We start from the raw sequence: 23394 nt of genomic DNA on the forward strand, positions 1-23394 counted from the left end.
ATGGTGCAGCACGAGGACTCACAGAGACTGAGGAATTCAGTGGTGAAGGATCTGCTGTTGGATCTGCCTCTTTTCCTGAACACTGGCAGTGTTATGCTCTTTTTTTATACATGATGTAAAGCATGAAATTATTTCTATGGTCATGGATGATAATTTGAACATCTACCTGTGTTTCATGATCACCTACTAGACACCATGGCTTCTCTTCACCAACCACATCCCAGGGAAATTGCAACACTGAGGACAAGGGACCTTGTGCACATATGGAGTGTTTCCTTTTCTCCTTGAGAAACACAATAAATTCTTAGTCCAAGACTCATGCAATTTTTTTTCTAAGCCAGACCTCCCTTCTTACAGTTCTGTTCTTTCTGTAAAAACATTATAGTTAGTAATAAACAAGAATTGATTCAACTCAGTAACTTCAGGAGTTACCCTGTCTTTTAAACAGAATGTTCATAAGTTTGTCATACATGGTAAGAACAAGAAAAAATTGCATATTCCAGGGAACTGTCTCCCCATACACTTAATAAGATAGATACAATTTAAAGACTCCTCAAAATGCAAACTGCCAATGGCTTTTGCTTCTTCTATACATTATAAACAAATAAGCCCAGTAGTCTCAGTACACTGAAATATCTTCTATAGTACACACAGTCTGGTACAAAGTTAATTGCTATTAGCATCTAAAAGAAAGGCAGTCTGAACACACTGCTAGGACAAAATTGATTACAATGAAGAATATACACTGTTTAAATGATAAGGATGAGCACAAACCCAATTTTGTTATTTTTCATGATGCATAAATAAATGAAATTATCTCAAGGTATTATTATTTATTACTTGTGAATTTCAGCTAAGAACTCCAGTAGGCTGGGAACACTACAAACACAGAACAAAGAAACAGTCTTGGTCATAAAGACTTTGTGATCAAAGGTTGGGTTCTTTTTTTTCTGAAACAAACTATTAATGTTTTAGTTAATTAATGAAAACAAAATGTCTTAACAGTCTGTTCTTGAGAAATATTTCACTGTGCTGGTCAGTACTTGGAAAGGATTAACACAGTTATTAGAATTCTCACACTTTTTACAGTGCTTACATTGATAAGGGATGCTTCCACTTGCCAGCACCTATTTCACAAAAAGTCCTCAGGCAGCCATAATATAAGCCGTAAAATAAAAATGCTCCCATAATTAAGATTATTTTGTATACTTACTAAATTTTAGAACATTGGTATGTATTTTCTAATTATCAGAACCTGAAATTGATGTAATTATTAGGCTGCTCTTGAGAATCTGCTTTAAGTACTTCTCTTGCTACCCTAAAATATATTACTTGTTACTCTCTTTTTCCTCTGAAGTAAGTGAATACCTAAAATTCAATTTCAAGTAGAAAGTAAAATCCTACATCAGCTCTGCTTCTCTGTTTGGATGGTAAGTATTTACAAATGTACAGATGAGAGAACTTTTAGCAATGAGAGAGCCAGGTTCAGGATCCAGAGTTGTTTTGGGAATTCTAATTGTTCAGTTTTCAGCGACTTCTAGAAGCCCTTGTGATTGTCCCATACTCCACCCTCAACCATATCCTCAACCCTAAATAAAGACTAAAAAAAGAGAACCTTTCTGGCAAAGAAAGAAAGAAGAGACTCTGTTCTCAGCTCCCAATTACCCTCCCACCAATGGGGATGCTTTCCTCTTTTGTCTCTTAGGAGTTTTGCTGATGAAAAAAAAAAAACAAACCCAAAAAAACGAACAGGGAAGACCTTCAGTAACCTTCATTATTAAGTGACTTATCTTTCAGCCTAGAAGCTGGAGCCACTCAGTCTTTCCTAGTACCTATCTCCCTTTATTGGCAGAAGAGAATTCTTCCCTCTCTGGTAACTTCCGTGTGTGGTTTGAATAGTAACCCACAGGATTTCCCTAAGAGCCAATATTAGGGAAAAAGAGCAAAAAAAAAAATCTTAGCACAGATCTTAGAGCTCCAACTCATTGCCCTGTCTGTTCAACATGACTGTGAGGTTGCTGGAGTAGACAGGGAAATGCACTGAACAATGGGACTAATAATGTAACTGTCATTCTGTTTACAACTCCTCGGAAGTTGTTGCTTACTAGAGACACTGGTTTGTCATCCTGTTACCTTGGGACTTGCTAAATTCCAGAGTTGTCACATCTGGGACAGAGTGCTGAGAGTAGTAGGAGGAGACCCTCTTCCCTTATGAGGTCAGTTTAAGAATTCTGCTATCATCAGCTGCTGAGGAAAGGATAACAAGAAAAGGAAGGTAGAGGAATGAATAAGAGCACCCTAAGGCCCCTGAGAAGATGGTCATACTTTCATGCATCAGGCCTTCCTCCTCCTGGGGTCATATGTCTCTTTTTCCTTTTCCATGAAGATTACCAGATGTGGCACTTGTTGTCTGGATTCATCGGGGATCCACTGGGGCAGTGGAAGTGCTTGGCAAAGTCCTGGCTGTTGCTGACAGATCCACAGACACGAAGTGGCAAGGGACTATGTGGATCTGTGTTCAGGAAAGACTCTAATTTCTCAGGATCCTGGTGTCCACACATTGCCTGAAGGGAAGCAAAATAGAAAAGTCAGTTTGGCTGAAGTCCACATGTGAACAAGACTTAAGGCTCCTCATGCCTCTGCACATTTGACTGAGGCTGCTGGAATAAACAATGTTCAGATCTTTCCCTTTACCACCACAATTTCTGACTCCTTCCCTTTCACAAAACTTCTCTGTCCCAGTTTCCCTATCTGACAAGCAATCTGCTCTTTTTCTATACTGTGTAGTTCAGAACACAGGGAATTTAGACCACCTCAAAGTTTAGGCTCATGCAACTTTGGACTCCATCTAAAATAATGGTATAGATGTAGTTTCAGTGTCTAGATTCAGCTTCTTTAGCAAAAGCAATGGCTGTTCATCAAGAAAGGAGAGCACTTACACAGCATCACATTACTACTCAAGAGATTGGGGGGAAAGTTATGTGATTTTACTGGTGTTAAACTAGGAATCCCAGTTTTCATTCTTGTGATTTCAGTTTTCATTCATTGACAAATGATACAGTAGCTGCCATATGGCCTCTGAAATGCAAATATTGACACCAAGACCCAACAATCTGTGATTTCACTTTCAACACACTGCTCTGATGTAATGTCAATACATGTACAACATTTTTCCCTTTGCATAATTACAGTGACTTATAAGGGTGTGACTTTTCTGAGCACAGAAATTCAATGATCTTCCATGAGGAATTCAGCTGCACAACTATGGACAACTGCACAACTTTGCACAAATCCTTAACCCAGGTTCTCACAGAAATCTCAAACCATGTGTGCGTGTACCTCTAGTTCTTTATCTCTAAATAACATTCTAAACTATTTCTTTCACTATCAGTCATGCAGAATGACAAGACATCTATTCACCATGACAGAGAGGCAGATGAAGAAAATGACGGAGAGTGTGCCTTTTTGAGTAAAATTCCACTTTCCATGTGTAAGATTTCTCACAACAGCAAAAAAAGTACTCAGAAGCTGGCAATGAAGCATACTTTCCCTGACACAACTTGTCTGCTACAACTTAATTTTGATAGATTTCAGAGCTTTGTGAAAGGTATATTTGAAGATAGGTCTTTTGTTAGCTTTGAGATCCATAATAGATTAGGGGCCATATATGTGCATTTTAGCTTTCTAAATAAGGTTCTGGATCTCTCAGAAACATTGGTCATTCCCAGTTCTGTGAAAAGGAGGGAAAGTGATTGAATATTAGGAAAGACAAACTGTAATAATGTGCAAGACAATGGAGAGTGAGAGAGATACATGACTAGTCTAGAATTCATTACATGAGCAAAACTGAGGTAGAAGAGCTGGTCATGTGAAAGTCCAATCTTAGGTAAATCCTTCTTTTCTTGGTGCTTTTTCAGCCAATTCTTATAGGCCTGTGGAGAGAGAAAATTAATAATAATAAATCCCCCTTCAGAAAGTGTCCCAAAATCATGTCTTATGTCAATTAAATCTATCAGTCTAATATACATTTAATAAATTAGCAAATCTGTATCTCTCTCTCCTCACTCTGAGGCTCCCTGCTGCTGGCCATAACCCTAATAACTCTAAGATGGGAGAATGACAACCTAACTCCTTTGTTTCCCAATACACTACCACACACACATTGTCATAAGAGAAGATGTGGTTACTGCACTATGAAAGAATGAAAATTACTTTCAAGTAATTTGAAAGTCATAAATACTTGCATGAAAATTAAAATATTTCTACCTCCCAACATTCTTCATGCAAGAATGTAACAAGTACGGTCTGAGACCTAGAGATCTGAGAGAACCCTGTACTCAGTGATTAATTAAACTGCTGAACTACTGCATGAGGAAATAAAAAATTCTCTCTAAAGTATTGCTGAAAACATCATTATGGAGTCATTTTACCACCACACAGAATCCTGGTTCATGTCTCAGCTTAGTTCCTCAGGTATATAATAAACATATAAAAATTAACATGCTTTTGTATGCATGACATAAATGGGGAAATAAAGAAAGGCCCACCCCAGAACTGGTGAAGGGGAGAAGTGGTCTTACATGGAATTAGTGAGCTTATGAGCAAAGCTTTGTGAGGAACCTATGTCTAACATAGCAGGGGGAATGCAGGGCATGCAGGGAACATGCTGCACTGGCACAGACGTGCAAGAAATCTGGACCTGGAGCAGCATGTAGGAGAGGGATGCAGCACAGCAATCTTGTGACGTGGCAGTTGAGTTGTGTGATGAGACTATGAGATTAGAGAAGTAAGTAGACTACAATACCTGGTAAGCAATGGCAAGCCCTCCAGTGTCAGCTGTATTCTCCAACAGTGTAAAAGTACCATTGACCTTAAAGCCATAGCTTTCATACTGTTCAACCAAGCAGTCTATAGATTTCTGTAGTGCACTCCTGTTACATGTAGGACAGCCCTCAGGCAGCACTGTGAGGGAAAAAATTCTAGAAATTATAGCTATTTCTGGTATTCATCTGTATTCCTCACATTAGTCACTGAAAATTTTTAGGAGTCAGAGTGGCCTGGAATAGTTTATCCTTAGCTTCATCTACTTTAATAATATATGTATACATTGATATAGGGACCAGGATTTTAGATCCCCTGAGGGAAAGTACCAGTGGGGACCTAGAAGAGTAAACAAAGACACCAGAGCTGGTACCCACCATAACCATAGAATGCGTGAAGAAGTTCATGCGCCATGAAGACCCCCATGGCTCCAAAGTTCACAGCACTAAAAAATAAATATGAAAAGAGTGGTTTTGAAAATAAAAAGACGGCAGGTGAGCATTCTTCATAGCCACTGAGCACAATTGTGGGCTGCACAGGAGAATTCTACTCTGAGAACACACATTTATTTTCTCTCAGATGTGGTACACTCTGTAAAAATGCAAATACAAATGTAAATTACCAATGCTTAAAACTGTACTATGGGCTTGCATTAAAGTATTTGTAGCTAATAAACCATCAAAATAATGAAGAGTCTGTGAATGAGATCCTGCCTTTATTAACTCTAATGACATGTATTGTTGTTGAGATATGTCCTCATTTACCCACTGCCAACTAAACTGCTGCACAAACAGTAACTGCCATGGTAATCATACAAAAGCAGGATGGTTGGAGAAGCAGTCTTACAAAAGTTGTCTAATGAAAAATGATACATAAAACTGGCAAGGCAAATTAAAATCATGAAGGTTTGACTACAGTTACTTTGGTCTAGCATTGGTGATCTCACTACAAGCAAGAGGTTGTACTACAGATCTCCAGCAGTTCTTTCCAATCAGAATTTCTATTATGCTGTGCAATGAGTTTATAAATAGTCACACAAGAGTACACTCAAAATGATGGGCTCATTCTTTCTTTACATGCACCGATTAATGATGGTGAAGTATAAAATGATTGTAGTAATCATTATTACATCACTGGAAACTCGATAGGAAGTGTCAAGAACAGAACAATGCAATTGGTTTTAGAACCGCTCTTTCAGAAGCTCTGTAGCTCATAACATAATTGTTGCCCAGAGAAGTTGTGGATGCCTTATCATTGGAAGTGGTCAGGATCAGATTGGATGGGACTTTGAGTGACCTGATCCAGTGAAAGATGTCCCTGCCCATGGCAGAGTAGTTGGACTAGATATCTTTAAATGTCCCATCCAACCCAAACCATTCTGATTCTATTACAGTTGTACTGATTTGCTGACTTCTTATTTTTAAAATTATCCTCAGAGTCATCTGAATCGGTTTCTGTCAGTAAAGTTAAACTTCAGAGCATCATATGAGAAAATGCTATTGTGCCAACTCACCAAAACCTGATCAAGTTTGACTTATCAGTCTACTCAACTGGGATGACAGTGAGAAAAATACATTTCACTAACACTGGTTTCAAAAAGGAAGAAGAAGCTGTAGACACTTTTTCAGAGAGGAAGAATATGGTAAGTGACAGCTCAAAGCACTGGAAAAAAATTTTTTTTTCTATTATTCCTTTGAGGTGTCCTGTTCTTCATACTATGATGAATTCACAAAATATTGCAAGCACTAGATGATATCATACAACTAGTGGTAAAAGATCACCATGGAGAAAATAATTACTTTTAACTGAGACATGTTTCTTTCAGACTTCAGACTCTTGCCACAGTGTGAACTTTTCTTTCAATACTATGGGATTGGAAGTGTCTGTCCATTATCATGCAAAGAGGGGCATCAGATAATGTTTTTGCATTCAACTGTTTTAAATGCTTTTAATATCAGAAAAATACTGCTTAACAGATCTGTTCTATATGATGAAAGCACCCAACTCTGAGTATGATCTACAGAAGTGTCATTGTTGCAGGGGAAGACTCAGAATTTAAAATGTATGCTTATAAGAGGAGGTTTCTTTAAAAAGAGGAAGAGAAGATCTGTATTTGATCCACTTGATTTCTGACAAGAAGTTGCTCTGTGAGGCTCCTCTTTTCTCTGGGTTAGATTTCTGTGAGTTAAATTTCATGAATTCTTGGAATCTAGAAAATGAGAGGCAAAGTTAAATGATTTCTTTGCAGTTAACCTACATGAGACTTCTGCCTCTTTGCTCTGGAGTAATATACTCGGCTTAGCTTAGTTTCACCTAGATTCTGATTTTCCTCCAACAGTCAATGATTCAATCCTCTTTCAGTATTCATAAGGCAGTATCCATCTGGCTTTAGAAAAAGCTATTTTTCCCCCCTTTACTGTGTTTTTCTGGGAACAAAGAAAAAGGTAAGAAAGGTAAGAAAGAGGTTAAAGGCAGACCCATTAAGATTCTTCCTAGAAACATGGTGCAACCAAGGGACTGCATTCAGTTTCCACCTTTGCAGCCCCTCCATACCTGGGAAACTCCGTGTGGAAAAAAGGGCTGCGTAACATTCCAGCAGGAAAGACCACCATGTGGTGCCCTATTGAGTAGTATGAATGCACAGTCCAGGGGGACACATGCCAGCTAGAAGAAGAAACAGAGAAATATTAACTCCTTATCTCACCCTTTGCTCCTCTCCTCCACTGGGCTTGCAAAAACAGTCTGCTCAGTACAACAGCAGCAGCAAATAATGAAATTCACATTATCTAGAGTTAAAGGTGTTCAAAAGAAACCTTCACTTGTTTACAGATGGCCAGAGCTAGTAGCTTAGCATTCATACACATTAAGGAATTCATCTCACAATTTCCCTGTCAAGTAAGTCAGGATTAGTAACCTTCTGTGAAGTCCTGCACAGAATACTCTTCAGGTAGTGTAAGGTCCCAAGCATGCCTGCCTTTGAGGTGACCCTGACACCATTCACATCATCACAGTGCTTTGCTCTTTGCTTTGCTGCTAAGTCCAGAAGACCCAGCTGTCCCCCTTACTCAAGGATTCATGGGAAAAAATGTTCTTTTTTCAGGGGTCTGGGGTTCTCTCCACAATGGTGGGGGTTTTGGTAGCATGAGCTCAGGCTCAATACAAGACAGGCTGCTAAGTTCAAGACTTTTTTAAGCAGGGTGCTGCAATGCAGACTTGCAGCAAAGAAGGAAAATAGCATCTTGTCTTGCATTGGAAGCGTCACCAGCAGGTCAGGACAGGTAGTTATGACCCTCTATTCAGGACTGGTGAAACCACATCTGGAAGTACTGTGTCCAGTTCTGCTCCCCACCTCCCTGCTTCCTTGTCTGCCCTCTCCCTCCTTCCCCAGTAAAAGAAAGATACAGACAGAAAATTGGACATAGTCCTGAGTAATCTGCTCTAGCTGATCCTGCTTTGAGCAGGAGGATGATCTCCACATGTCCCTTCCAACCTCATCTAGTCCATAAGTGTGTGATTCTGTTGTATTTTTCAGATTAGTATCTGACACTTACTTATCCTGTGAGAGATGATGCTGAAGGAGTCTGAAGTAGGAATTTTCCCTCAGTACTTTCAAGCAAGCCACCACATTGAGGAAAAAAGTGTCTTCATTTATCTCCAACTGAGGGAAGAGACAGGTAATGTGACTGTCATAGAGCACAAGCAAGGAATGAATTGTACGGTATAAGAAAGAGGAAAGTCCCACAGGTCAAAAAAAGGGTTCATCAAAAGACAAACCAATGGGATACTTGTATTTTTTTCTCTCCCAGTTCTAAAGGCCTTCAGTTTAAGATAGGAATGTTATCTGCAGGCCAAATAGAACATACCAGCATGTCACAACAGGTCTTTATCAGGCCAACCACTCTAAATAAGAGAAAGCACAGGCAAGAATATAGAAGCAACAGATAAAGTTTCTTGGGGCCCATATATTCTCAGAAAATGAACAGTAGGAAATTTGCATTGCTCCAGAAGCCATAGCCTCTTTCAGCAGCAGACAAGGTAGCAGTTGGTACAGGTAAACTGCCAGTAATGAGGCAAGCATGTTTACATTATATAGCTCACATTCTGGTATTCCAGGTTCACTTTGGCAGTCTGGAGCATGTGAGCTGGATAGCCAATCTCCACTTGTAGTTGGGAAACCTAAAATCATATTAAACAAACAAATAAAAAAAAAAAAAAACAAACCCGCTCAAACACCCCCCCCCCAAAAAAAAAAACCAAACATGAGCAACATTCCAGAAGTCCTTTTTAAGCTCTGTTTCTAAACAACCTTAATATGACCTGTGAATCAGCCCTTCAAAATGAGAGCTGCTCTGTTTCAACAAGACATCTCTCACTATTCTTTCCTAACAAAATGATCTGAGGCCTAATGCTGTTCTACTCTTTACAGCATTGTTTTCTGGCATTTCATTCATTTTTAATCTCTCTAGGTGTATAAAACTGAATTGTATCTCAATATAATTCAGAGTATCCATGGACAAACACTGAGCCTCTCTATGCCTATACATCAATGTATCACATGCATGATGGCACTTACAGAACAATTATACAATTGTCAGTGTGTATAAGATATTTATTAAGTTTGTGTGCTTGTAGAAGCAGGTGGGACTATGTAAAGATGCAGGACCCTTCCATTCCTTCCCCAAAGGCTTCAGGGAAAGGAAGGCCTCAGTAACTTCTGTCTTCTGCACGCACCAAGACTTTAGCCTCTTGACGAGTCTGTTCATCCATCCACTCCAACCGATCCAGTTGGCCATAGAAGGCATCTTGGATCTCAGAGAACATCTGCTCAGCCTGCAGTGGAGAAAAGAAGATGCAGTCAGAACTTCAGAAAAATATTGTTCACGCTTAGCTACCATCTTCCCATGTTCAGCAATTCAACCACAAAATAATTGCGAGAAAATTCCCGTTCTTCTGATAAAAGAGGATATTTCAATTTCTACAATGATTTAGGCTTAAGTTATTTGACATCCAGCAGTTCCTCACACAGCTCACCATTCTCTCCCACACACCTTTTCATCTTGCCTCTCATGGTAACTAAGAGGGAAACATAACTCTTTTTTATTCAATCCTTCTTGGGATAGGAATGGACCAAATGATTGTCCCACTTCCTGAGTGAAATGAAAATTCATTATCCACAAGTATTTCATGCTGGTGTCTCCCTTTCTGAAGTTATGGCAATCTGAGTGTCTCATTCACAAAATTATGTTTTGTCCATTCAACTTTGTGCTTCATTGCATGTAGTCTTAGCTTTTCCATTAACTTTTCCTAGAGGTGACTCTTGTCACCTTATACACTGCACACTCTTCAAAAAATCTGGTGCCTACACTAAATTCCCCCAAAAGAAAAAGGAACTCTGATCATCAAGGAAAAAAAAATCTTTTCCACACTGCAGGCAGCTCTTCCTTTTACTGTGGATCCACTCAGAGTATTTTGGCATTGATTTGTTTCTGTACCACTAGTCATATGATGGCTTAATGGCTTTGAAATTGAAAATCTTATTAATATATGTCAGATTGGTGATGAATACTGTTAATACTAACTGTCATTCCAGGAAGCACACTGAGATTGCATGCATTTGTAGGCTGTCATAGGAATTGGCGCTGCACATATGACTCTGCTAACAGTTAAGATCAAGATAATAAATGGTATTTTTACCATTTATTATTCTAGCAATGACAGCAATTTATTGTTCTCACATCTTTTATTCCCAAAAAAGGAGAGGAAGTGAATAAGCACAGGAATATGTAAAAAACCTACACACGATTATGCTACCTTGATATGGTCTTAAGTTGGCATGTCAAAAAGAGAAAGAGGTGAAGCTGAGCTCTGCTTGGGGGTTAAGAAGATAAATACCTACAAGTTTCTTGGTCTTCTGAGGAAAAATTTCTTGCACAATCATCTGCCCTAGAACTGGTTCAAAGAAAGAGCTGGTGTCAGTCAAGCATTTCCTCCAGCGCTCAGCTGGTATCTGTAAGAACAGAGAAAGAAAAAGAAACACATGAGAGTGAGGAGAAAGAGATAGGAAGACAGTAAAAAGATATGTAAAGGTGCAGGCGGTATCATATATGCTGCCATATAAAAAAAGACAGCAGTGAATGGCAAGTGATATAGTTACACTTAAGCTACCCTGAAAAAAAATCAAATAAAACCTTGGTTTCCTTATGATTTACTCTGCTTACTTTCACACAAGATAAAGATTCATATGCTAGCTGAGACAGATACATAGAAGAAAGGTAACCATCTATATATTGTTCCCTAACTCATGATGCAGTGCACTTAGCTCTCTAAAGTTTTGTGTGTCACATCTACTCCAACATTTCTTTGAGAAAAAGAAAACATTTAATGGCCTAGTGAGAGTAGTTTTCCTCCCTAAATCTATCAAACTCCATTCAAACAAGGCATCCAGAGAACATCCAGAAGGCATGCCCTAGGGTGTTCCACTGCTGGGGAGGCTGAAGATGGGTGAAGGCTCACTCACCATTCTAGATCCCATTTTTCCATAAAGAATCTCAGATAGCTCCAGGCGTGCATCTTGGAATCGACTATCAAGGGCTGGGGAGAGATTCCCAACCAGACAAATAATCATATAAATGTGAAGGACCCTGTAGGAAAATGACAGTTAAAAAGACTGAAGATTGAAGTCTGGTCACTAAACACAAAGCTATGACAAGTTTCAGAGGAATAATTTAAGGTAGAGGAACCCTAGTAACCTAAACTATCACAACAAATTCTGAATGGGCACTGTCTGGGGGCTGTCAGTGAAGGATGATTTGACATGACTCAACCAAAGAAACTCTCTTCCCAGAACACCATGAAGACTCAAGGTGTGACTACTGGGGCACAGGCTTCTTTATGGGAAGCAGGAGAAAGACCATTTTTAGGACCAGGTGAAACTTATTATAGAATATTTTGAGGGGTCTGTGGGATTCTGTAGACTTACGATAGGAAGTTTATGGGAATGACTAAAGTCAGGGAAAGGGAAGGGTCATGGTAGAATGGGGGAAACATGTATGGGAATCTGGAGAGGAAAGGTGGTAAAAGGTAATGGTTGAGCATGAACTTGTGGCTAGCTGGGACATCTGCTCGAGTGAGCCCTGCACATGGTCACCAGAATCTCTCCTATCTTATTAAGTGCTGTTCTTAAATAACATTCTACTCTGTGTGTGTGTGTATGGGACTGGATACTGGAGAGACAAGGAGTCTGAGAGTTGACTACTGGAGGGACTTTGGTTCAAGCTAGCTGCTGGAGAGAGCAGGGGTCTGAGAACTGGCTATTGGAGAGACGAGGAGTCTGGACCAGTTACTGGAGACATCTGCTTGTATATGCATGTTTGTAACAGGAAAAGACCAGAGTACCAGCCACCAAAGTAGGGCTGCAAGACACAGAGGCTTATATATCCAGGTGCCAGCAGCTGTGGACTCCAGGTCAGCCTCTGGACAGACTGAATATCTACCAGCTGTTGGAGTGATTCATACTCTATGTGTACATATATATATTTCACAAGTATAGACCAATCCTGATCATCTAGAGAGGAGGAACAGGATCAGAGTCTGAGCTGTTCATGACTGTATGAGTGCTATTAGTGGGTAGGTGCCAGTAAAGGCATTGTGTTCCATCTCTGTTGAGCTGTGTCACACACACACACATATGTATATATTTTTTAAAATGTGTGTACATATATGGTGTATGCATGGGCAAAGCTATTGGGAATATATGCTAAGCCTTAGTACTGGCTAAACTTGTGGACATAGAGCCACTGCAGCCTTGCAATTGTTAGGCTACTGGATTCAGCAGCCTCTAACACAGATCTCTTTAATTTATGGTATCTGAAATTAGTATTTCTTGAGGCATGATCAACTATAACCATAGATATTGACTCCTACCTTTCCTTGTGCCATTGTTCAATGAGCTGTGACATGCCTTTTAAATAATCCATGTCGTGCACTGCAATTGGCTGAGAGAGGTTCACTGCCATAGGATGAAAGACAGCCTGGAGACATGACAGCCAGTCAATAGCAGGTGCCTTTTCCTAGAAGTAAAACAAAGCTTACATGCTGAACTATGAATCTAAATTGACTGGTAAAAAATAATAGGGAAACTCAGGTAGTCTCTCTAATCATGTTGAGAGATACCTTCAGCAAGTTAAACTTGTTTTATGATGTACGTATTGATTATAGTAGAAAAGGAGAATTTTTAAAATTTAATTGGCACTGGGGAGAGGAGAGAGTTGTGGGCCTGAAAAATCCAACTGCTATCGATAAAAGACCATATGTTAATAGGATATTTAAAGCTCACAAGATACTAAGTGTAAGTTGCAAGAGAACGGCATCTAAATAGCATGTCTAGTACCTCTTTTGATCTGGATCTTCAGAATGTGAATGTCACATGTAATTGTGTTGCTCAAATTCTAAGACACAGATACCTGTAGCTCCCTAATGGTAGTGCGGAAGAACAGCATCCCCCTCTGCTGTCTTTCCTGCAGTGGGGTGACAACTCGCTGGAGGTTAGAGATGAAGGACAAGGTAAGGGAAAAGGAATCAGGGGGACCATCATGTGGTTCTCCAAGTAGGCTCCCCAGTTTCTTCAAATATGAGAGATACACACGGAGAACCTGCAATACACAGCATATGACCAGTGGAAGAGACATGACTGTAAGTTAGTCACCCCATTCACCCATCCATCCATCCATCCATCCATCCATCCATCCATCCATCCATCCATATATCCTGACTGTATAAGTGTCAGTCTTTCAAAAGCCTTGCAGATCCATCACTAAAACTGTCTTATTCACTGCAACATCCTTATGTAATTCTTCTTGTGGAATACAGTTTGCCAAGTACAGGTCCTCTCTCAGTGAAGAACACTGAATACCAAAAAGGTTACTTTTGCCCCAGCTTACAATTACATTAAATACCAGAATTATTTTAGACATGTAGGGCTGCCATCTCTGGAGTCTAAGGAGAGAGATGTAGTGATAATAATGAGCCAGTATTTTGATTTCTTACTTCTATGTTCATGAGGTATCAAAGGAATGCTTATGATAGGAAGACAGGCTTATTTTTTTGAGGACTCTTCTGAAAGAGTCAGACTGAGAGACTGAAGTCAACCTGTATTTTATAAAGTTCAGAAAAATGACAGAGCTGTGATGAAATTAACTTTGCTGCAATAGCTCCCAAGGTCAAAGAGGTTATTTCCACAGCTCAGGTTAAAACATCTTAAAATAACTTTAAAAATGCTAGCTACCCCTCCCCCAATACTTAACTTTAAGTTATAAAGCCTTACTTTTTTTTTTTTTTTTTTTTTTAAATATTAATTCAAGCCAAAACCTAGAGGGAAGCTCAGGCTCCTATTACTTAGCAAATAGAAATTAAACATTCTGTTTCTACACTAGAAGTTTTAAACATGGCATCTAAAAATGGGTTACATTTTACAAACTATCTTTTTGCAAAATAAAGAGTTTTGTAAAGAATTCCTTCTAGAGGCATTTTCAGACATCACTGACCGTACCCATGGAAACAGACCACTTGGAAACAGGAGGCAATTCAAGGAGATCCCTACACCAAGTAACTATTTTTACCTTTCTTCAGCCTCTGATATGTTACCTCAGGATAATTCTTCTCTTTGAATTTACTCTCAGATGGCATCTCAAACTCAGGATGGTCAATCTGCAAAAAGGAGTAAAGGAAAAACAGTGCTATTTTCAGAAACACTGGGAATGTGAATATATGCTCAACAGGCTTTAATTTCTGTGTCACAGGATTTTAAATGTTAATAAATTTCTTTCATTTTTGGAAAATTACAGAAGTAATTTTTATGAATCTATCATATTCTGTGGCTCATTTACAAGCTCATTAAAAATCTGTGGTGACTGATACTCAGATGAAAACCACATTGTTAAATTGGTGGTGAGTGATTGGGGTGGGGGGGGGGAGTGTTGTATCACTTCTTTTCTTTCTTTATAAACTGTCTTTTTGTCAACTCATGAGTTTTCACACTTTTACCCTTCTGATTTTCTCCCCCATCCCGCTGAGTTTTATGGAAAAAAGTGCTTTTTATGTAATAAAACCAAGAACTTCACGGAAATTTAGGAAAAACTTCAGACAAGAACATGCATGAGCAAGCCAGGTTCTCATGGGCTGTGTAACTGACTCTTTATTCCCAGTGCTTCCTGATCATTTTCTTTCTTTAGTCCACTCACCTGAATAATATTGGTCTTGAGATCAAAAGGACTAGGTCCCACATAGACTCTGAAAAAAGGAAAGGTACTATATCTGCCCATGAGAGTCTGAAGAGTTTCATTAAAATCTTTTGCTTTTACCACACCTGTGACATTCCATCCAACAACCTAGAGAGGGAGATAGAATGACAGGTGAGAAAAACACTTGTTTGATCCATATTTATGAAATCTTTTTTTCACTCCTAGGAGCTCAGTCATTATGACCACTGAGAAGCAACAAAGCAAAGAGCAACAAGGGAAACTTATAAAAATTTCTACATATCCTGTTGGCTTTAAAATGACCTGTCACTTTCACTTAAGCAAAGCAACTAACTGCAAAAATGATACAGGGAAAATGAATTATAATTATCAAAAGAACAAGGTGTACAGGAAAAAAAGCAGAAGAAGAAGAAGAGAAGAAAAAGCTCTCATTTTTCTGAAGTCAAGGACAATCAGAGATTACAGGTCCCATCTCCCTGACAAGCAGATTCACAGGTAGGCCTGCAGTCACTGTTCCTTCTGCTGGAAGGTTCTTGGAGACAGGGCATAATTGCCCTTTGCTGGTAGGAAGATGTACAACCCTTCCTGGCACTGAGGAGTCTCCCAGAATGGAAAGAGAAGCACTTTCCTATTTAAACAAGCTCCCCTGAAGCCTGGTCATCAGATCTTGACACAAAAATTTCACCTGTTTTGCAAGATGTTCCCTAATCTGTAAATTGGATTCCGTAGTGAGGAAACATTCATGTACCTGATGTCAGAAAATAAAATCTTGAAACGGCATTTAAAGCTAGAAGATTCATATCTTAGAGGTTGTGAGCTTAAACCAACCTTTATCATAAGCTTGTTTCAGGGCCAGATGCTAGCAAAATTCCATCTTGTAGGACCATATGACCCTAAATTCACACTTTCCTTTTCCCTGCAGGACTTATCTTCTGGAAGGAAAGGAAACAGCACAAACATCCACCTGATTTAGGAGGTCCTTCAATGGTTGAGTTCCTTGGGATTCTATCCGTTGGGTATCCATGCAGGACCGATAGAACTGGATTGCTTTCTCCTTAGCTGAGCCTCTTATCCCAAACTGTGGGCCCTCTGAGGAAAAAAAAAAAAAAAAAGATTGAAACCTACAGAAGTGGTAAAAAAAAAAAGTTGGGCAGTATTAGTGCAGAGAAAGGTTGTGAGAAAATATTACACTGCACTTTGATTCAGTTGGGTTGGTGTCGTAATTTTAAAGTGTGACTTCAATCTGTGTTGTGATTTTAATTCAGATGGTAGCCAATTACCACATGGCCAGTTGTTTACTTCTCTCCCCCTTCCCTGGTGAAACAGGGGAGGGACAAAAGAAGAAATTTGTTGGTTGAATAAAAAAAAAAAAAAAAATAGTAACAAAAACAACAGTAACAACAGTAAGCCCAAAATGGGTAAAATGCAGCAGTGGTCTACCGAGCAGTGACCGGTACGCAGCCTGTCCCCAGCAGCAATCTGACTGCACCAGAAAATCCTGACATGCTGACCTGGAAACCAAAACGGGGCGTGACAGAGCACACGTCTGCCTATATACTGAGCATGACGTTACATCATATGGAATTCTACGATGATAGATCCAGACCCGACCCTTCAGCTGTGCTCCCTCTCAGCCCAAAGAAAGTTAACTCTATCCTGGCCAAAACCAGGACAGTTTGTTATACTTGGCAAGAGGAACTAAAATGTTTAAAATGCAGATATTATAATGTGACATGCTCGAGAATAAATCTGTACATGTAATGATAGAAGAACAAAGAGACTGGACTCAGCTTGTTAGGAATGATTTTGCTTTCAGCCATTAGTATTCTCAGCTCTGACTGAAGAAGATGCTGAAGGTAACACAACAATCATCTGTGCCTACCTAAAAGCCTTTTCAGGATCAATTGGTTTTCTTCCAACAACACATCAAACATATTTAGTGATTCTTCTGTGGTTCTGCTTGAGTGTTTGCCTTCCCAGCTGCCACAGGCATATTTGTAGAAATCCTCACAGGGGTTTACAGTGTTATTCCTAGAATTCAGGAGTCTGGCCAACAGTGTAACACCCAGCTTGACATCACAGGATCCTGGGCAGAAAGTAAATAGGAGAGAACTGAGCAATGACAGTGGAGAGTGAGAGCAACTCCAAACAAAAAAATATTGAGGACTTATCTGTGGGACATTTCCACTGAAAGATTTATTTTTAGTACAAACTCCTTTGCATACATAATGTTGAATTCCTTGTAAGTTTTTGCTGAATATGGAGCAAAGTGTGTTCTTTCACTTCGCAGGAAGATTGCCTTTGCGCTTCTTAAGGGAGATTCTTTAAATAAGGACAGTTAATCAGTCTAGAGGTGGTGTCCTCTGTTTATACTATCTAGGCAGTCACAGGTGGAATTATTCTGCCTTCTCAGTGTATTTTCTTTGAATCTGACAAATTTGGCTAAGTGATAAACAAGAATCAACAGATGTTGTCAATACATGAAGCAAAAGAAGGACATAACACAGAGAAATGAGATAATTTTAAAACATGGAGGGAGATGTTCAAGCATGGGAAACATTTCTCAGCAGTGACATTTGTTAAAACAGGACAAAGACTTTCTAGTACAGCTTTCTTTGATCTAAAACTCCCTTTATCTAAATTGCTGCAAATCACTGGGTTTGCGTTCTCATTTTGGTTTAGTGCCTGGTATCAACATCAAATCAGATCAACTATTTACTGAAATAAGCCATTTGTAAATCAAAGTAAGACTTTCCATACTATGGTTTCAACAGTTGACATGTTGAACATCTCTCCCACTATGACCCAAGGAAAAGGCAGAACACTGTACTTTTTTTACAACTGGTAAACTGTTGTTATGATTCTTTGATTCTGAAAGTCTGATTCTTAACACAGATGCTAAGCCTAATACACAATGGAGGCAGATAGGAGAGAAAGGGGTCTTAGAAATGGGGTGGATGAGGAAGCAGGGAAAAGGATATCCCATATTATACCTAGGCCACAAGTCACCATGATGTAGGTGATAAGCAGTGTAAAGCCAAGGAGAGTACTGAGAAGTATACACAGAAGTAGGCTTTTTCCCTGAAGGCATCGTTCTTTCTTTGCACCTGTTCTCAGCTCCTGGTCACAGGTCTGAAGAGAGAAAAATGAGACAAAGAGAAAAAATGAAGAGACAAAGAGAAAAAAATCCTATTAAAGTTAGCATTGATCATATACTCTGTCTTCCACCTAATCTACTAGAAAATCTCTCACAAGACTAGTGCCAGGATACCAACACTCACCCAAGTCACTTAGGTGACTGTACTCCAGGTGCTTTCTCAGCTCCTTAATTTCACAATTGTTGCATAGTGTTATGAATTATTCATTGAAAAGCCAGCTTGCCATGAGGAGGCCTGTACCTCCATAGTTCCTTATGGTTTATGGAATCACCTTGTAGAATCACTCCTAAAGGTATCAAAGCCCTTTTGAGACCATAAAGCTAATAATGGGATGGCTAAGACTGAATGGCTAGGTGATTCTTTATTCTGTTACAGCCTGGCAACCTGAGCACTAACTTCAGGTCTCTCCTCAAGAAATAACTCCTACATCCTAAGCCCTCTAGTTTAGTTCAAGTGGGAGAGAAGATTTGCCCTAATCTAAAAAATGCAGTAAACTATAAACCACAGAGAAGATTTTATATACAGAAAGGTTTTACCTCACTTAAATTTAGTTGTGTTCATAATCTAGGCTGTCTTTTTAGTCAGTGGAGAAGGCTAGGCACCTTATGAGTACAGCTTCTATTTTAGGCATCCATCTTAGGATGAGCTGAAGCATCCTCCAGAGTTACCTGGTACACCCCTAATGTCTGCCTGGATAAAGTTAGATAAAATGACATTTACTCTGTGTGGCCACTGCTTCTACCTACTTTGATGTGCATAAGACTGAAAACCAGCAGATTACAAGAGAATGGACACAGGAATGGATGCTCGTAACATCAGGACATGGAAAGAACTGAAAAAATAAGAAGTGGCATAACTAATAATATACAGTGAGACAAAGGGGGCAGAAGGAAACCAGAAGGTAATGGAAAACCTGGGAGGAGAAGAGATAGAGAATAAATAGTATAGCAAGCAAGGAGTATGAAAGCTGATGGAAGTGCTACTCTGAATGTCTTACATGCCAGTGTCAGGGCCTGGCCTGTACTGTCCCACAGCCTCATGTTTAGCTTCCTGTGCTCAAGCCTGGTTCTCTGGTAAAGCTGTTTGAGAAACGTTGACAGGCCTTGGAGCTCTCTGAGAAAAAAACTAGAAGCAGCCTTGGTGGAGGTGCCCACTTCTTCACTTGGGAGCTCCTTTTGGCAGCTCTCGTACATGATGTCAGTCTGAGCTATCGTGCAGCAGCAGCAATGCCTATGGCCGTTGATCTGAATCCTGACCTTAACCTACAGACTTGGTTCTGCACGTTTGACCTTGGACCTGTCTTCTCACAACAGACTTGCCTGGAAATATATACTCTTGGTTGACCCTGGCTACAGTCATCAGACCTGTCTTAACCCCCTCATTCCTGTACTGTGGGGGTGCACCCCTTGCTGGTAGTTGTTACTTCTTGCCTGCCTTGTCATGACTCTCAGGTTCTAGGCTGTCTTCCCCTGTCTGCCCTTGCCTCTGTCTTACATGCAGCAGCTAAACTGCATTTGTCACCACGCTCAGTATCTATCTTCTTTGCCACAAAACCAGAAAACATAGATCTTTACAAAAATCACAAGAAGAAATGAAACAAATTCCTACAAGAATTAAGTACCTCACAGCATATACCCCTTCACCTGAGGAAAGGCTAAGGAAATTAATGAGTCTGATGAATCATCTTAATATACTATGTACCCTTCCTGTACAAAAATATTAACAGAATAGAAAGCACAGAAAGAAATAGAAAAACAAACCTCATCATTTTATATCTTTCAAACCCGCATTTATTCAATCATTAACAGAAGCCTCTCAAAAACATATGTCAGCTTACTTGACTCATGGAAACTACTAACAAGGGTTTAACTCCTAACTGCTTTTCTCCCTTTAAAATCCTCTTCTGACTTCTTTAGACAGAAACAGGATAACTAAATGGAGAGCAAGTACATACAAGTGCATACAAGTGAATCCTGGCATTAAAAGGTGCTGGATACAGAACAAGATCATACTGGCAAAGTATAGGAAATATAAAGGAGCAGATCCAAATTCCTTTCATACCTCCCTTTTACTCTTCAAGTAGAGAGTGTCACAACCTAAGAGTATAGCAGGGAAGTGAGAGAAAATTTGCTTGGCTGAAAAGGAAGAAGAAAAAGTATTCTTCAACATGCAAGCCCTCATCTGTCACCATTTAGAAGTGAATGATTTACATTCACAATGATCCTGACCTCTCTGTTGCAATAGACTTCTTGTTTTTCACATTGAAAATACAGCCTATTCCATCTATGAAATATTTATAATTTGAAATTCTTTGGTCTCATGTTGTCAGACAACATCTGTTTCTCTCTTTCAAGTGCTAAATGACATGACTGTGGAGATGCTAACAACAAATTTTTCAAGAATATCACTGCAGTTTCTGCTGAACTTCTGATTATCAGTAGGTCTACATCAAGCCTAAACATTATGTACCTTTTGAAATGGAAAATGTATCTAATAATAGATTTTTTAAAAATCTGTAAGAGATCTGGACTCTCCCCCTCAAGACCCCAATGTGAAACAACTAGAGAAGTACCTAGCTGAGAACAGTATACCCCAAAAGAATAGCATACCCTAAAAGAAGAGACAGAGCAGTGGAAATTGTGTACCTCTACTTAGAAACTGGATTAAGGTCTATGCTATGTGAGCCATAAGGGTAAAAAGTGTTCTTCAAACATTTCACCTCCCATAAGAAATGTCTTTCTAATCTTGCCTCTGTTACTGGGGCTGGATTTGAGAGAACTTGTGGACCTACATAAATGGAGAAGAAATAGGAGGGCAGTCATACTTAGTTGTCCCTTAAATCTTTTTCATGACAACAGCTTAAAGAAATCTAGACAGACAAGTATCTGTCCTTTCAGTACTCTTATAAAGATACTGACCTGGGCAATATTCCTGTCAGATTCTTTATCTAGTATGAACTTCACTTTTATGCCACAAACAGACTAAGTGGTTCACAGGCACTGATATACAGATCCCTTCCTAATTCAGTGATCCTTGGTCAAGGAAGTGTGGATTTAACTAGATGGAACTGGAGGTGGGATATAAAACTTCCAGGGCACAGGATTCAGGAGCATTACATAGCTTGCCAGAAGCAGAAAGCAGAAGCACTTTATTGTGGTGTGTTTTGAGGCTTGTTTGCCTCATCCAGCAGGCTTCGTATATATGTGTGAATATAAACTATTCACACAAGTGAATAGTTTGAACAAGCCTGTGGAAAAGGATAGAGTCTTTAATCTCTAACATAGATTTTCCATAGGGGTCTCACTTATGAGTAAGTGAGAAGAATGATTAGTATTTGCATAAAGTTGAAGATGGATGCAATTTCCAGTACAGATTAAATTCTTCAATGCTTTTCTTTTAAGAATGTGCAAGGGCTCAAATTTAAATGGCTTCACTGTAACTAGGTGAGATCAAATGCCTGTAAAATCACTAAAAGCTGACTTCTAATTGTCCTCAATTATAAAATTAAGAATTTTGAATTTATGTACTATATGAATCATCCAATTCAAATGCAAGCATGACAGGCTAACAGAATCTTGACAGGTACTGTTATCACTAAAGCAAGAATTGTTTGATGTAACTAAATCAGCCAAAGCATTTTAGTTTCCTTCAGCATCTCCTTCTGTTTGTGAGCCATTGTTGAATTCTGCAGGGACGTTGAAGTCCCTCTACATAATTCTTCCTCATCTTGCAATTTCCCAGTGTTGGGTGCTGTTGCAGAAGAAGCATCATCTAACTTTTATGAAAATAAAGTAAATTAAAATAAAGAGATCTAAACCAGGGAGAATTGGAGTTATTTTTCATAACTATTTACCGGACAATTTAGAGATATTATTTTTCAGCCAGTATTCATGAATTACTGACTTTGGCTGTTACTCAAATTGCATTTATCATATTAGTCATGTGGATGACATGTTTTCAGACTAATGCCCCAATACTCACAAAAACTTCAACGTTTTCTTTAATTTATCTTTTGTCAGCGAATCACTTAAGCACATAAATTTGGCACATTAAAAACTATTTGTGAAATAGTATTTTAGCCTGTGTTCAAAATATAGTACCTGCTAACATAAGAAACTAAACAGAAAGTTTACTGAATTATATTCTAAACTACCAAAAGCTTGAAGCATAACCATGGTCAATAACTATTTAACATTATCATTGTCGTCTGATCTTTATTACACAGAAATATGTGAATGAATATACAAACCAAACATTTCTGCAAATTCTTCAGCTAGAAAAATGCAGACAAGATAAATATAAAATGATCATTTGCATTACAGCCACAGTTCTTGCAACACCGAACAACAGCTCTCAACAAAACATACACATTTCTTTTTTTATGTTATTTAGTTACATGGAAATCTTAACTTATCTCTATTATCCTTGAACGTTTTGTACATTTTAGCAACCCTGAGATAACAGTTCAGGTCAGATCAATTTTTCAGTAAATATGCAATTGACACTTTACTACTTATTTATATATGACATCAAATCAGAAAAAGGACACTGCACTACATGGGGAGCAATTAGGCTTACCATGTCATTCTCACATTCAGAAAACTATGCCATGTTTACCCACAATTATTTGTGGGGAAAAAATTTTGCATGTTTCTGAGCAAGTGTTTTCTTAATTTATTTGAAGAATGGGGATACAATTAACAATGCAAATAATCAGACTCTCATTACTGTTGTTATTATTATTATTACTACTACGTACTGGTCAGTGCTTCAAACAGATCTGAATACAACCTCAGAATGGCCATTAGGATGACTAACAGGAAGGACAAGAGCCCCTAAATCCTTGCACCACATCCCATACCATTAATTCTGAGACCTGGACAAGCACCTTCTAGATATAAACTGTCAAAACCTCAACTGCTCCGGTTCCCTAGGGCAACAAGCAGTATAGCCGTGACAGTGAAAGGAAAGGAGAGGGGTGCAGTGTAGCTCAGCAGACTGCAAGACAGACCCATTTCCTTACCTCTGGAAGAGTTCTCATCCTTGTCACTGAGCAGGCTTTGCTCCTGTGGTTACAAAAGTTGTCAACTCTGTTTACTTATTTACTATCAGTCTTCTGTGCCAAAACACACTACTAACACACTGACAATCTCTTCTTC

At 39.1% G+C, this 23394-nt stretch overlaps 1 protein-coding gene across 3 annotated transcripts; it reads right to left on the reverse strand.

The window, feature by feature from the left end:
* Positions 1–554: 554 nt before the first annotated feature.
* Positions 555–23394, reverse strand: KEL (Kell metallo-endopeptidase (Kell blood group)). Of its 3 annotated transcripts, XM_074927296.1 has the most exons (18): positions 23259–23363; positions 18071–18209; positions 16960–17163; positions 16042–16166; positions 15060–15206; positions 14464–14526; positions 13284–13472; positions 12745–12890; positions 11339–11462; positions 10718–10828; positions 9553–9651; positions 8920–8997; positions 8373–8479; positions 7375–7485; positions 5199–5266; positions 4805–4962; positions 3837–3932; positions 555–2564 (listed from the first exon to the last, which is right to left on the reverse strand). In XM_074927296.1, the coding sequence occupies exons 1-18, from the start codon at positions 23274–23276 to the stop codon at positions 2388–2390; spliced, it is 2160 nt and encodes a 719-aa protein (XP_074783397.1). In that variant the 5' UTR covers positions 23277–23363; the 3' UTR covers positions 555–2387. The 3 variants fall into 3 exon arrangements, with proteins under 3 accessions (XP_074783397.1, XP_074783414.1, XP_074783407.1); XM_074927313.1 differs by lacking the exons at positions 16960–17163; positions 18071–18209 and having other exon boundaries at positions 23259–23394; XM_074927306.1 differs by lacking the exons at positions 555–2564; positions 4805–4962 and having other exon boundaries at positions 3858–3932.

This window comes from Athene noctua, chromosome 1 (assembly GCF_965140245.1).
Source record: "Athene noctua chromosome 1, bAthNoc1.hap1.1, whole genome shotgun sequence".
Classification (NCBI taxonomy): Eukaryota; Metazoa; Chordata; class Aves; order Strigiformes; family Strigidae; genus Athene; species Athene noctua.